General features: G+C 40.7%; 1 protein-coding gene across 2 annotated transcripts in view; it reads right to left on the reverse strand.

Moving 5' to 3' along the window:
* Positions 1-743: 743 nt before the first annotated feature.
* ATL3 (atlastin GTPase 3) overlaps positions 744-16,715 on the reverse strand; it is a 51,559-nt gene continuing 35,587 nt past the window's right edge. For both annotated transcript variants that reach the window (XM_047070264.1, XM_047070262.1), the window contains exons 9-13: positions 8,531-8,658; positions 7,848-7,904; positions 6,579-6,650; positions 5,759-6,190; positions 744-4,983 (exon numbers count right to left, since the gene is read on the reverse strand). In XM_047070264.1, the coding sequence (XP_046926220.1) occupies positions 4,900-4,983; positions 5,759-6,190; positions 6,579-6,650; positions 7,848-7,904; positions 8,531-8,658 (773 nt within the window). In that variant the 3' untranslated portion in view covers positions 744-4,899. The remainder of the gene's footprint in view (positions 4,984-5,758; positions 6,191-6,578; positions 6,651-7,847; positions 7,905-8,530; positions 8,659-16,715) is intronic.

Below are 16,715 nucleotides of genomic sequence, written 5' to 3' on the forward strand. Positions count from 1 at the left end.
ACCCACTTTCCCCCCTTTCCTTCTCCCCAGCTTATGCTAATGGAGGTATCTGCACTCTGATGGTAGCACCCAAGTATTCACCATAATCTTCGTAGTGTTATCAGTTCGTGAGTTTGCGCCTTCCCTAACTAAACTGTGCGGAACTCAAACATGACAGCTAGCCTGGCACCTAACACATGACCACCACTGGCGGGGGAAGGCAGGTGGATGGACAGATGGATGCTACTGACCCCACCCAGCCTGTTTCAAACTAGAAACATAGTAGAAATCTTCTTTCTTACTGCAGGGCCAAATGGGCTATGTCTGGCGATTAGTCAGTATTTGAGAAGTTCAATGCAACCTCCCCCCTGGCTTCAAGGTCACCACTGAAAGAGAAAGCTTTCGGTAGAGCTTCACCACACCCCAGTCCCAAAGAGGAACCATCTAACCAGATGGGGCGACCAGGTGAAGTGCTACAAGTTCAAAGGTCCTCACAAGTTCGTGTTGTTGCAAATGAAATTTGTGCTCGATTTTAAGCCCCACCACCAAGTGCACAGCCCTCTCGAGCACTATGCTAGGAAGATTGTTCAGGACTACTTGGCAGGACAGAGAAAGGGGACAAGCTCAAACCACATTACTACTGCCCACTTTGACATGGAGTTATCCATCCCCTTAGATCTCCTATTCGCTTTGCCAAGCCCGAATCTATCTCACAGATCTTCCCACATTAAAGAATGGAGAAAGGGGGAAAAAAAACCCACAGACATGGTGCTATGATCTTTATTCAATTAAATGACCTTACAACTAAGAAACAGAAAACATGCTTTTAAGAAACTAATAGCATAATCTCATCCCATTGCACTTTTTAAAAAGTATATTAAACTTTAAAGCCATTCAAAGGCAAGGGTCTAGGAGAAAGTATTTTCAACAAATCATTTTTTAAAGAAAAGAAAAAGAACTCTGAGAAGAAAACCTGTATATGCTCAGGATTAATATTGACCTTTTAAGGCTAAAGTCCATGGCAGCATTTAGCCATCTAGATTAGAAAGCTTTGAGAATCAAATGCAACCTTCCCTTGGTCATAAGAGCACTGCATTTAAATTTTAGTTCTGGCACATGAAATTTCTTCCCAGGGAGGAAAAATTTCTTTTGAAAACTTTCTGCTTTTAGACCTAGAACTTTGAGAAGTTCCTGATATGGGGCACTTTTGTCACTAATTTTCAAAGTTGTTTTCTCCTTCCTTTTCATTATTATTATTTATGGCTTAAGGTTTTCTGTACAGGAATGATGAGGGGTTCAAGTCAAAGTGCTGAATTTTGTTTTTAAAGAAAAACAACTTTCAAAATAGTTTTTTCAAAATCCTAATTACACTTGTTAGTAAACAGGATACGTGTACATTCATTTTTCAGAGAAGGCACTATGACATCCTGATTTACAACAGCTTTAAGGAGCCTGGACGATCCTCTAGATGAAAGATATCCCCCTTATTACTCTGAACGTGGGAAACTCTCAGCCAGGGTCTCTGGCGGCAGACCACATATCGTGAGCCTTCGGTAAAAGCTGTCTGTCCACTCGCCTCCAGACAATACTGAATTGCACTTCCCCATCACATGGTGCGGTCTCTCTCGCCGGTCTCTGAGCCACCTGCAATACTGTCTTATCAAAGTGGTGACTCCAGGGCCACAACCCAGACCCCCTGAGGCAATCCCTGACATAAAGCTAGGAATCTGAATGTTTTTAAACAAGCCTCCCAAGTAAGTGTTATGCACTCCAAGGCAGATGAGAGCCACTACCCAAATCATAACTGTAACAGGACATAAGAACACTATTCAATTGCAGCAAATGGTCTCATACAATGGACTTCTTAAAGTGATTTTAAAAAAATCACTTATATACATGGTTTGTACTTTCATGACTGAAGCTTGTCTTCATTATGCCCTTATTCCTTGACTAAAATTTTGTCAGATCGAAATGTAAGCCAGAAAGATGTAGCCCATTCTGGCTACCTTACATGGTAGCCATCCTAAATCACCCTAAATTACATTTCAATAGTTCTATGGGGGGGGGGGGGAGAAGTCCTATGAAGATTTCCATATAAATTATTAAAAAAAAAAAACTCTAGGAAAAAAAATAAAATGTTTATGAGCCAGGTAGAACACTGGATATGACCTGCTAAGGAAACACACTGCCAGCAACAAGGCAGTTTATTTGTTTGCCTAACTTCACGTTAAAAGAGAAAGAACAGATAAAGCGAAACAGTATTCATAGACAATTTTACCAAGTATAAAGCAGGCATTAATACACAAACCTCCACAGAACAGACTTCTTGGCATACTGCTAAAATACGGTAGGACTCCAAAAGATGCTTACCATCATACACGATCATTAGATTATTCGTGAAAGAATTGAAATTCTGACTCTATGATTTTTACCATAAAAAGCTAATTGGAAGTATTAAAAAAAATGAAGAAACATTTTTCCCTGAAATGAATACTTTTCATCGAAATTCTGAAAACCTCCTTTTATACGTTAACAGGAATAGGCCCCGTGTAACCATTTGAAATGAGCACACAAAAATCGCCTGTGTGGGAAGACTGGCCAGGGATGGCAGAGCAACATGGCCAAGCCAACGCTTTCAGTCTGAACTATCCCTCCTCAACGTCTCCGACCCACAAACTAAAGGCTGAGGGAAGTTAAGAGGGAAAAGACATTCCTTTCAACCTGATTATAAATCTCCCCAGGACTATTTAAAGCCAGCAATGAGAATGCATCTTGTATTGAAAAAGATGATATAAAACCATCAACTTCCTGTAAAAATAGGCCAAAGAAAACTCATTAAGGATCCTCATTGAGAAAAACTTTATAAACACGCTCCAGAGGCATAGTAAGTTAATAAAAACAAAAATAATAAGGCTTCCCCAGGGTAATTAAGCCAAATTATTTCTTTAAGGTCAAAACAGAAATGGTGACTTAAACAGTTAACTAATAGTAAGACTGCACTAATCACATGACATATTTATTTTAAAATTTCTAATACTTTAGGATTAAAATAAGTTTTAGACACATCATCCTTTTCTCATTAAAAGCATCGTTCTAGACAATTATTCTGAAAACTATAAATGTGCTTCTACAATGCATTAAAAGCCAAGTATCTCAACATGTGTAAGGCCTTTCGCTAGTAAGGACAAACCTTCAGGAAAATGAGGGGCCACCTGATATGCACCAAAATTTCAAAGAGAAGCTTTCGATTTAATAGTCAAAACTAAGCATCACTGATATGCAAGTAGACAGTTTTCAGAACAAGCTGGAACTTTCCTAAAATTTAATGGCAACTGAAAAAAATAGCAAGAACTTCAGGATAAGATGGTGTATAAATATGGAAACATACAACATGCTCGGAACTAGTTCAGGACTTATAAAAATGCTTCAGTGGTGAGGCATCAAAGAAATAAAAAGAAACTTCCTTGATTAAGAGATTACATGCCACACGAGACTTCTTTGTGCCTTCCGTTCAGACTTCACGTACATAGAACCTACACTTGGATTTGGCCTAAGCCCTCCCTATCTCCCCCCAAAACAAGAAATATCTTAAGAATTAAGGCTCTCAGACCTGAATGTTTATATAAATACTTGCAGGCAAGTTTTATGAAGTTTTAAAATGTACAATTCACCATTATAAATCAAAGGAAAAGGCAACTAATAGATAAAGTGTTTTTTACCACACAAGGTAAATAAAGGTTTCGTGGATACTTCTAGATACTGTCCACATTTGGGTAGGACTTTGGTCCCTACTAAGCCAAAGCTATTTTAAAGCTACAGGATGACTCACTAAACAAAACTGACAATGTTAGTAGCTTCGTTATTAAAAATCTTAGTGCATAGGAAAAGACAAATGGTTTAGATAAAGACCTGATTTACTGCTAGGCCACAAGAACAGGACATCAACTAAAGGCAGTAATGTTTGGTAACGTGTTTCCTCTAATCCTTAATAAAGTTCATTCTTATGCAGAACTCTTGAAAAAACAAGGCCTCTCAAATGATAACCGTGAGTTATATATAATACATATATGCATACAAACCTACAAACAGTGAATCTGACCAAGGCACAAGTTCAAGTGACTTATCAGAGGTCACATGGTTCACTTAAACTCAAGCTTTTTTCTTAAAATATCAAGCTCACCCCTTTTATGATGAGCCACTCTGGCTTTTCAAGGCATGTTTGCTTCTTTTCTAGAAAGAAGCTATAGGAATGAAGGCAAAAATAAAATAAAAGTATATCCCACCAAAACTGTTAGCCTGTCAGGTAAAAGACTGGAAATTCCAGGGTACGGTGGATTTCAACGTGATACAATCTTCCCACACTATATGGCAAACAGGATTCTCTAATATCATAAGATTTTAAAAGTGTAATGGCATCGTTTTCAGCCTTTTGTTCCGAAACTTTTGCAAGTTTTGTAAACTGTTTAAAAAGAGTAAGGTATAAAAAGAACGGACAGGTTTCACCCCAAAACAGCATCTTCCATGAGGTTATCCTCAATCCCCTCCCTATCATGTCCTCAAAAGCCTGGATTCAATCTTAAAAGGCACGAAGTGGCACATTCAGGATTTAAAACCACATTTGCATTTTCTCCTTTCGCTTTCTCCCCCTTTAAAGTGCACAAAGCAGAGTAACAAGGAAATAGACACAGGCTTGGATCTATTATCAGCAAGGAAAAGAAATGCTTCCAACAGAAATGGAAGTATGTGTAAGAATTTGAAGCCACGGGAAAGGTCTGTTCATTTATTACTGCTGAGTCTCAGCTCTTCCCGGATGATTCCCAGATCTGTGTTCCTCTGGACCTGGACCTGTGGCCGTGGCAGAAACCCAGAAATCGGTTGGGGCTGGCTGCGTTCTCGTTGGATCCTCTTGTGAAGATGCTACTAAGCTTTTTTATCCGCGGGTGGCCTCCCAACGACCGCTTCCCTCACAGCGGCCTGAGTGGAATTACCCATATGGGATGTAGCCTGCAAAAGTCCATTTGTTCAAACACGTAAGTTAATAAAATACAACACAGCGCCGAGAGAGTAAGACCGCGGAGACAAACTTTCAGACATCTCGTTCTACAGCACGGGTATGTTACAGAAAATGGGGAAATGAAAACACAGGTGTTGGGGGAGCAAGTGGCAGCAGCAGACCCCCAAGAGAGCCCACTGAGCCCCTGCTCTGTGACTGTATGTAGCAGGGCGGGCAGCTCTCCTGGCTTCTCACAAGCTTCTGACTTAACCGATCTGTTCATGCTACTCAGAAAAAGAAATCAATCAGGGTCTCAAGTATCTGTAAATCTGGAGGTCACGTCAATGTCAAAAGCCACTGGCTTGTTGAAAGATCTGAAGTGAAAGAGATGCCATCCATTAGAACTCAAAACAGAAAATTTTCAAAGCTCTTGATTTTCAGGGAAGCAAATTAACCTCAGATCAGGGAGAATCACACAGGAATCGTCTGAAGAGCATGTGGTTAGAAGTTTCCCGTGATAAACACAGTATGTCCAAGTTGAAACTCTGTTTGCATTAGAGGAGAGTTTTTAGGCATGAAAACAAAATAATAGGATTAAATATGAATATCCTCAAGAAGGATGATACAACATGTCTATCAAAAAAACCCAAAACAAAACAAAAAGCCAGGGGAAGTTTCTCACGCCTTCTTTCACTATGAAACTCTTTCAAATGGAAATACTTTACAATAAAAGCACAAGCATCCGTCCCTTATCGACCCTCAGCCTTGTCAGCTGGCACCACTTACCTGCTCTAACACGTACGCTGCACCAGAATCAATTGCTCCGCCCAGCTCACGATATTGACCAGAATACCTGATGTAGCCCCACGTGAGAAGGGCTATTAACAGCAGTCCAACCATGCAGTTGAACAGCTGGGCCACAACCTCAAGACCAACAAAGCCAGTGAGGCCTGAGGCGATGTACAAAGCCACAATGCCTGTGAAAAGCACTGCGGGGGTTCGGAAGGTGCTGAAGACATTCTTGCTACCATTGTGTTTGCAGAAATTCTCATACAGTTCGTTGATTTCCTCCTCTAGCTCCTGCTGATAGCGGAGACTAAAATCCTTCCCACCCATCTTCTTGGTCTTCTTAAAATGGTCCAGAGCAAGTTGTTTGAATTCACAGTGCTTCTCCTCTAGAATGTCTGGAGACAAATAAGGTTTCTCTCCTCCACAAACCTAAGAAGAATGAAGACATAGGTGTTGAAGACGCCTTCGAAAACAGGTGCCCAACGAAACAAGTGAAAACACTGCAAAAGAATGTTTTAAGATATTAGAAATGAACTGTAAAATGGTGACCAAGACCAATAAAGTCTGGTTTCACCTCCTCTGAAAAGTGCACTTACATAACCAGGGTGACACTGATCAGTGACAGCAACGACACCGTAAGAAAGCCTTGGTTAGAAATGGTAATAATTGGAAGACCCCTATTACCCAAGGGACCTGAACACAGCTTTGCTGTCTCATCACGTTAAGATACGGTAAACAGGGTGAGGTTGGGCTTCCGAAGGCAGCAACAGGCCCAGGTTATATAGATCTTTCAGAAGACGACACATGCCCAACATACCTCCTCCATGTTGTTGTAATAGATGTCTTTGGCAGACGCCGCAGCTGCTAAATTGTTGGCTTCAGCAGTGGCCTTTTAAGAAAGGAAAGCATAAACTGTGGATCCTTCCTCTTTTAACATTCTTCCACAATCTCCTCTCACCCTATCCCCGTTCACTTTTTTATGATCCTTCTGCCATTATTTAGGTTCCCATATAGCCCTATTTATAAAATAAAATATAACTTTGCTTCCAAATTTTCTGCCCCAAAAGTTCTTATATGTAAGAATCTTATCGCAAAGTAAACTTCTAAAAATATCATTCCCTTTGCTTCAATTTTAAATGTTAAGAAACAGATACAAGTCAAAAAAGGGAAAAATTTATCTGTACATGAATCCCAAGCTCTGGCTTCCTTTGTGAAAATGTTTTGCTATTAAAGAAATAAACCTTTGGGGGCGCCTGGGAGGCTCAGTCAATTGAGTGTCCGACTTCGGCTCAGGTGATGATCTCGCAATTTGTGAGTTCGAGCCCCGCGTCAGACTCTGCTGTCAGCACAGAGCCCTCTTCAGATTCTCTGTCGTTCCCCGCCCCACCCCTCCTTATGTACACATGCTCTCTCTCACTCTCAAAAAGAAACATTAAAAAAAAAAAAAAAAAAAAAGAGGAGGGGGGCCTGGGTGGCTCCGTCGGTTAAGCGTCTGACTTCAGTTCAGGTCATGATCTCGCGATTCGTGGGTTTGAGCCCCACGTGGGGCTCTGTGCTGACAGCTCAGAGCCTGGAGGCTGCTTCGGATTCTGTGTCTCCCTCTCTCTCTCTGCCCCTCCCCTGATCACACTCTGTGTGTCTCTCTCAAAAATAAACAAACATTATAAAAATTTTAAACAACAACAAAAATAGAAGAACCATTTGGCAGTAAATTACCTTATGTTATGCACCTGAAAGTCAGAAATTATATATTTTAATGAAATTACATCTTGAAAATACCAAAATATTGAAAATAAAAATCTCTGAAAACAAAAAACCTGACTAAAGAAGTATGTCAGGATTTAGTAGACCACAGATAACAGGAAAGTAATTTGTCTAAGATGAGTGGGCCCGGCCTACCAGGCGTAAGAAAAAAACAGTGCTCTCCCCGGGATGTCTGGCGGGAAGACCAGGGGAAAATCCGTTCTGCTTTAACTGTACCACCGGAATACGCACAAAAAACCCAAAAGGCAGTCACACTCCCATTCTCATATATGGGTCACCAGTAACCAAACAGGATCACTTAAGAGGTCAAAGAAGTGCTCACCTGAAGCATGGACTTGGGATGAGGCAGATCTTCTCCTTGGTAAATTTTAATATACGCCTTAGGATATAAACGTAAAAAGAACTATGAAAAATGTCATTCTGTCACAATTCAGTCACATTTTAACTTTTTAAAAGTGACCGTACAACTGCATTTTCCTAAAGACCTAGATCAACACCCAGGAATTAGCCAAAACACAACACACCTTTGAGTGCATGTTAGCGTATTTTGAGTTAACTGAAAGTAGCTCTCAAGCAGCACGAGCCTACCAAGGCTAGGATTCCCACCAGATTCCCCATGCACACTGGCCTCACCACTGCCTGTGGGCACAGTGACCATCCGCCTTGAGGTAGTCGTGTCACATCTAGGTGCCGTCTCCTCCTACTCACAGCAACTTCCTAACCACCTCCTGTCCACACCATCTTCCTTGAGGAACAATCTTCCTTTAGCCACAGTAATTACTCCTCTAAGAAAGTGCAAAGAACATTCATTTGGTTCCTAGACCGATACTGCCACCCAGTGGCCCGCTCCTGGAAGGACCCCGAAGGCTCTGAAAATGCCTCTCACCATCTCCCCGTGAAACTTTCCCCCTTCAGCTTTAAAATAGTGAAATTCAAAGTTAGTTTACAGCCTAGATCAGTTTCACCAAAAATCACATTATTTTGATAATTAAAACCCATATTTACCTTAAAATACTCCAATAGCCCCCGACAGGTGACTTTTGAGCCATTGATCTCCTTTTCCATTAAATTAGCCGGGTTTAACACAAATGGAATCAGGGTCTGCAACTGCTCTTTGAACTCACTGGCAATATCTGTTCATGAGACCACGAAGAAGCAGACAATAAGCGAAGCAGACTTACTCAACCAAGCTGAGCATAAAATGTGATCTTCATAGTCTGTTTTAACATCTGCTAGTTGAAAGTGAAGGGAGGGGGTCCCAACTGTGTCTGACACTCTCTGCCTATGACCAAGCTGCTGTCGGACCTCTGTCTACATGTACCCTCACTGTCTCCTTCCCTCCCTTCTCAGGATTGTTTGCGGGGTTTTTTTTTTTAAGTGTATTTGTATTTATTTTGAGAGAGACAGACAGAGAAAGAGGGAGAAGGAATGAGCGGGGAAGGGGCAGAGAGACAGGGAGAGAGAGAATCCCAGGCAGACACCAAACTCCACGCTGAGCCCAAACGGGGGCTTTCAACCTCATGGGCCTGAGCCAAAATCAGGAGTTGGACGCTTAGCTGCCTGAGCCACCCAGGCACCCAGGAAATGATTTTCTAAAATACGACTTTAAAAGTACTTCACAAGAAGCAAAAACAATATAACAGCAGGGAGGGGGACAAAACATAAGAGACTCTTAAATACAGAAAACAAACACAGAATTGCTGGAGGAGTTGTGGGAGAGGGGATGAACTGAACGAGTCAGGGGTATCTACTCCTGAAATCATTGTTGCACCATGTGCTAACTAACGTGGAGGTAAATTATAAAAAATAAATAAGTTATAGAAAGTAATGAATGCAAAAAAATACATAATAAACCTTCAAAAATAAAAATAAAAGTACTTCAAAAAATCAAAAGTGAATGAATTCAACCACATTAAAACTAAGGCACCATTAAAAAAAAAAAAGACAAGACACAGATGGCAGAATACACGTGCAACACATAACCAACCAGCAAAGCTTCATATCTTAAAATACACATATAGGATGTATACGTTGCATAGAAAGACAAGCCCCATCTAAAACTGAACAACAGGCATAAGTAGGAACTGCAGAGGAAAGGAACCATGAAGGAAACATGAATGTAACTAAATACACGAAAAGATATTCAATCCCATGAACAATCAGAAAAATGCAACTTAAGACCATAATGACATATTATTCTATATCACTAATTTGGCAAAAACTAGAAGTCTGAAAATGCCAAGCACTGCCAAGGATATGGACCAATGGGAACTTCTGTACACACTGATGAAGGGACCATAAACCGGAACTACACTTTGGGAAACAATCGGCATTATCCAGTTGAGGGGAAAATACACAGATTCCAACATCCAGTAGTCTTGCTTCCAAAGCACATACCCTCAGGAAACTCTCATTTATCCATATATACCAGATTGTGCATGGCAGCACTGTTCGTAATAGCAAGTAACTGGAAAAGCTTATATTTCTATTGAGAATAAACTGCGTTATATTCACAGAAGGCACAATTATGCACAACGAAAGTGAATGAACTACAACTACATGCAATGATACAGATAATCTCAGAAATAAAACACTCAATGAAATGCAATGCATACTGTTTTTAATAAGTCAAAATTAAAGAAACTTGGCAACAAACTGGTTCAAACACAAGCAATAGTTGTTGTTTTTTTTTAATTTAAGGGTAGAATAAGCAAAATTTAGAACAGTGAAACAGTACTGGTAATGTTCTAGACAAGAATTGGCAAACTACAGCCCTTGGGGGCAAATACGGCCTGCAAACTGTAATTGTAAATGAAGTTTTATTGCAACACAACCATGTCTTCACTTATGCATTGTCTATGGCTGCTTTCTTGCTACAACAAAGCTGAATAACTGTATGGCCCACAAAACCTACAATATTTACTATCTGGTCCATCACAGAAAAAACTTGTCAATTCTGGTTCTAGATATTAAGTTGGGCAGTAGGTTTGTGATGTTCATTATATGATGTACGAAGCCTTACCTATATAAGTTCTGCGTATTCTTTTATATGTGTAATACCGCTACATTCTTTGGTAGTTAGGCCAAGATTTCTTCTGTACTGGTTCATCAGCTGATCTCCTTTTCCCCTACTAGGGACCTGTTTCTTAGAATACAGTCACTCTTCACAAACTAAATAAATATGCTATCCTTATGTGTACTAAATTCTCCAGTTTGTTTGACTTTTTTTTTTTAAGTTTATTTATTTATTTCGAGAGACACAGAGAGAGAGAGAGAGAGAGCAGAAGAGGGGCAGAAAGAGAGGGAGAGAGAGAGAATCCCAAGCAGGCTCCACACCACCAGCACAGAGCCTAACGTGGGGCTCGAACTCACGAACCGTTGAGATCACAACCTGAGCCTTACCTGACTGAGCCACCCAGGCATCCCTGTTTGTCTTTTTATAACATGCATAAAACTATCACGTACTCAAACCGACACCATTTTTCTTTGGCAATTTCTTTTATTCCTCCTAATTTTAAGGAGTCCTTCCCCAATTCCAGAGGTCTAATAAAATTAAATTTTCCCCATGCTTTTTTATAATTTAACTTTGTAATCTATCTAGAATTTATTTATGCTTCATAAATTGAAATCTACATGGCATTTCTCTGTAAATAGTAATAGGTACTTCTCATCTCCACCAACTCACATCCCATCTTAAATAACTGACCAATTATAAAATCTCTTGACATCGAAAAATTGTTTAGGTTTATAAATCTGTCCTACCAAAAAGTAAATTGGTACCAATCTCCCATCCAAATACTCTTAATTCTATATTCTCCTCAGGATGGCGCCAAAGTATGGCCTATGCAAATGTTAAAAAGGGATCAATCCCCATATTACATATTGATTAGTGGCTTAATGTATGATAAAGGTGACATTTCAACTAGTGGGGCAAGCTGGACTATTCTATAAATACTTCTGGAACAAATGAGCCGCCATTCAGAAGATGAATCTAAATTGGATCATAAGTTATAATGTGAAAGTGAAACTGCAAAATTTCAAGAAAAAAATGGGACAAATTCCTCATGACTTGAAGCAAAAAACGCCTAAAATTGTGCGTATACTATGCTATTCTGCGTATACAGTATTCATATCTGCTGGCACACTCTAAAGAAAACTCTGGAAGCCTATAAAAATGGAAGAGAGACTTTTCACTAAATACTTTTTAATCCTTTTTGAGATTTTAAACATGTGAATGTATCACGTATTCCAAAAAAAAAACTTTTTTTTTTTTTTATGCCTTCAACTTTTATCATATTGGAAGACTAAGGGCTTCAAAAATATTTCACTCAAGGAACTGGCACAATCTAGACACCACAGACTGTTCCTAAACCCAGTTTTACCCAGATTTAAAGACCTTTAAGCATTAATGCTTCTCTGAAGGCTGTACCAAAATACTAGTTTTAGACTCAGAATAGACAAGAATGGTCTCCTGATAATCTCAAAATCTCGTGCTGTCAAAAAAGACAGTGCCCGGGGCGCCTGGGTGGCGCAGTCGGTTAAGCGTCCGACTTCAGCCAGGTCACGATCTCGCGGTCCGTGAGTTCGAGCCCCGCGTCGGGCTCTGGGCTGATGGCTCAGAGCCTGGAGCCTGTTTCCGACTCTGTGTCTCCCTCTCTCTCTGCTCCTCCCCCGTTCATGCTCTGTCTCTCTCTGTCCCAAAAATAAATAAACGTTGAAAAAAAAAATTAAAAAAAAAAAAAAAGACAGTGCCCTACAAACTCTTCAGGTTAATTTCTAGCTAAACAACTCAGTGGTGGGGCATCTTGGTGGCTCAGTCCTCGATTTCGGCTCAGGTCATGATCCCAGAGTCACAGGATCAAGCCCTGAGTCGGGCTCCAGGCAGAGCATGGAGCTTGCTTAAGATTCTCTCTCTTTTCTCTCTCCCTCTGCCCCTGTAACCTGCTCATGCTCTCTAAAATAAACTTAAAAAACAAAAACAAAAACAAAACAAAACTCAGTGGTTACTGCATTAAGTCTCTCTGCTCTAGAAAATACAAAGATGACAGTTTTCTTTATGGTGATGACACAGTCATCTGTGTCTGATGAAAGGGGTCTTAACAGTGAGCTAATCTAGCCAACAGGAAGCAGCAGCAGTTAAGCAGTAATTACACCAAAACTAAGATTGTGTTTGGCAAGTGTTCACCTCTGAATAAATGGTCGTTCTTTAAAAATAAATAAAACAGGGGCGCCTGAGTGGCTCAGTCGGTTAAGCAGCCGACTTTGGCTCAGGTCATAACGGTCTGTGAGTTTGAGTCTCATGTCAGGCTCTGTGCTGACAGCTCAGAGCCTGGAGCCTGCTTCAGTTTCCGTCTCCCTCTCTCTGCCCCTCCCCTGCTCACACTGTCTCTCTCTCTCTCTCTCTCTCTCAAATAACAAATAAACATTAAACAAAATTAAAAAAAAAAAAAAAAAGATCCTCCTATGGATTAGGCCTAACTGCTCTCAAGCTAATGTCTTTCTCAGGTTGTATGGAATAGGGCAGCAGGATCTCAACCAAGTCACTGTACAAGGATATACTTGAGAAAATACAGCATCTAGGCATTTTCTTTAACTCTGAAAAGTACATCAGCTCTATTTACAGGTCCCCCACTATAAAGTATATGTGGTTCTCAGTCAAGCACCTGCCAAATACTCCAAGTCACCATTTGCAATTTAGCATCCAATTTATGCTTCACTCAAAACCCTTCTTTTAAACACCGTTTAGATTTCCTAAAATTACAAAATATCTGTCTCCAAAGCTACGAAGTACACAGACCTTTGCAGAGCTAATAAGAATTCTTTGGGAACAATCCTAATGACTATAGTTCCTGAAACAGACACACAAGGGCAGATTATAAACATATTGTTGAAGTAAAGCAAAAAAGGAATTTTTTATTTTTCAGATCTTTTCTTAAAAACATAATTATAAATACTATTTTGGAATAAATAGGATCATACAACATATGCTACTGTGCAATCTTTCTACATTTAATAATATGTCATAGACAACTATGTAAATACATACAGATCCATCTATCTACCTTAACCTTTTAGAAGACTTTTAATAACTTTTTAAAATAAGCTTTTAAAAGTGCAGAGGTACTAGGGCACCTGGGTGGCTCAGTCAGTTAAGTGTCCATCCAGCGCTCGATCTTGGCTCAGGTCATGATCTCACAGTTCGTGGGATCATACCCTGAATCAGGCTCTGTACTGTCAGCCCAATGTTTGGGATTCTCTCTCTCTCTCTCTCTGCCCCTCCCCTGCTCGCCCTCTATCTCTCAAAATAAATAAATTAAAAAAAAATGGTTTTAAAAGTGCAGATGTACCATGATTTCACTAACTCCTCAAAAACACCCATTTGTTTCCAATTATTCCCTGTTATGCTACAGTAATATATATCCTTGTCCATACATCTGCTTAGTTGAAATTCTGGATCAAAGGACATAAACATTTAAAATTTTGATACCGACACATAAAGACTGAATCTGTACCAATAAATTTGCACTTTGTTAATTATTTTGCTGCTACACATACTTTTATGAGTATATACTGACCACTTGTATTTCTTCTTTGGGGACTTGCCTTTCACGTAAGAGAGGAAGATTTTAACCTTATAAATGTGTTTTGAACATCAATGGTGGATGAGGGAACCAAATAATAATCATGAGGCTAAAAGTTGCTTATACAGAATTTGTTCCCTATTTTATAAATATATGAAAATTAGCACACTGAATACTCAGTGATAAGCTGTTCATAATTTTTAAATACATACAGGGTTGAACAGTACCCCCCCAAAATGCATATCCTCCTGGAATCTCAGAATGTGACCTTGTTTGTAAATTACATACATAACTAGTTGAGATCCTACTGGATTAGGGTGGAACCTAAATCCAAACAGTGGTGTCCTTATCAGAAGAGAGAACACACAGAGATACACAGAAAGAAGGCAGCCATGTGATGACAGAGCCCGGAGTGACACAGCTACAAGCCACGGGGTGCCCAGGCTTGCCAGCAAACCCCAGAAGCTAGGAGAGAAGCACGGGACAGATTCCCCCTCAGAGCTTCCAGAAGGAATCAATGCTGACACCATGATTTTGGAATTCTGGTCTCCTGAACTGTTAGGGCAGTAAATCTCTGTTGTCCTAAACCACCAGTTTGTGGTACTTTGTTACAGAAGTCTTAGGAAAGATACAATACACAAACCCAACAGCGATACAAAATTTCAAAGCTCAGGGCTACAAAACAGTTAAAAGAAACTTTTCCTATCTCCTAGAATAACATGATGAAAGTGATGAATTTTAAAACAGAATGTTTTAGGGGCGCCTGGGTGGCGCAGTCGGTTGGGCGTCCGACTTCAGCCGGGTCAGGATCTCACGGTCGGTGAGTTCGAGCCCCTCGTCGGGCTCTGGGCTGATGGCTCGGAGCCTGGAGCCTGTTTCCGATTCTGTGTCTCCCTCTCTCTCTGCCCCTCCCCCGTTCATGCTCTGTCTCTCTCTGTCCCAAAAATAAATAAACGTTGAAAAAAAATAAATAAAACAGAATGTTTTAAAATGTTAAAATGCTTGAAAATACCGAGGAATGCCATTCTGTATGTTTATCCCCGAAAACCTGGGACCACCCTGAGGCAAGCCCACTCCCTCCTCAGATTCCTCATTTAGGAATCCCCTGGGCACCTCCTCGCCCAGTGAGGACCAAACCAGAGTTTAGGTTTGGTAAAAGTATGTCTAATAATAGAGTATCACCACCCAAAAGGAACACATCACCTACACACCCAACTTTCTCTACACGCTCCACTCAGAAAGTACCTGTTACTGCTTTTCAAGTAAAAGGTTCTAGCTCCAAACTTGGATTTCTGAATTGCCATCTAATAGGCTCTGAAGTCTCCTGCTCAGGAAAGCTGCCAACCACATAAAAATACCACACAGGGACAAACAGAAGATAAAGCCTCTCAAACGCAGTTCCTTTAGCAGTATTAAGACCAGCTGGAATGTAAATCTTAAGGTGAACAAGTATATTAACGTTCTTGGATCAAGTAAGTCCAATAAATTGAAAATGATGCATTTTGTGTTTAATATGAGGCCATGAAAAACTTCCACTTCAAAAGTTCTCCTGGTAACTAAACATTATATACCCTCTAAACTATTTCCTCAGGTCGCCTGGGTGGCTCAGCTGATTAAGCATCTGACTCTCTGATCTTGGCTCAGGCCATGATCTCAGGGTTCATGACATGGGAGCCCTGTATAGGGCTCTACACTGATTCTCTCTCTCCCTCTCTCTGCCCCTCCCCGACTTGCGCGCTCTCTCTCTCAAAATAAATAAACATTTAAAAATAAAAAATAGGGGCACCTGGGTGGCTCAGTCGGTTAAGCATCCGACTTCAGCTCAGGCCGTGATCTCACAGTTCATGAGTTTAAGCCCCACATCGGGCTCTGTGCTGACAGCTCAGAGCCTGGAGCCTGCTTTGGCTTCTGTGTCTCCCTCTCTCTCTGCCCCTCCCCGGCTCACACTCTGTGCCTCTTTCAAAAACATATAGAAAAAAATTTTTTAATAAAAATAAATAATTTCCCCCAAAATAACAGAGAAACTTCTATTTTAGCACAATATGACTCTGGGGCAAAAACATTCTAGATGTGAATCTCTACCCCATCACTTATCAGCTGAGTACTTTGAGCAAGTTGCTTAACTTTCCTAAGCCAGTTTCTTCATCTGTGAGATACGGGAGAGAATATCTGCATATGGAACCACCGGGAACAGTAAGTGTGAAAGTGAACTACCACAGCGCTGGTTCTATAGTCTGAACGTCTGTGTCCCTCTCAAATTTGGTATGTTTAAATCCTAACCTCTAAAGACGGTGGTATTAGCGGGTGGGGCCTTTGGGAGGCGGTCAGGTCACCAGGGTGGAGGAGCCCTTGTGAACGGGACTAGTGTGCTTACACAAGAGACCTCACAGAGCTGGCTAGTCCTTCCACCACATGAAGGAACCAGAGGCCTGAGAGCAGGAAGACAGCCCTCACCCGACTGTGCTGGCACTCTGACCTTGGACTTCCAGCCTCCAGAGCTATGAGGAACAAATTTCTGTTGTTTACAGCCGCTCAGTATACGGCATTTTGCGACAGCAGCCCAGACAGACTGATGGCGGGGAACATGGCTGAGCCTCTAAAAATGGCAG

This window comes from Lynx rufus, unplaced genomic scaffold (assembly GCF_022079265.1).
Source record: "Lynx rufus isolate CCGP_SWC_20201006 ecotype Redwood Valley unplaced genomic scaffold, mLynRuf1.p SCAF_9, whole genome shotgun sequence".
Lineage (NCBI taxonomy): Eukaryota > Metazoa > Chordata > Mammalia > Carnivora > Felidae > Lynx > Lynx rufus.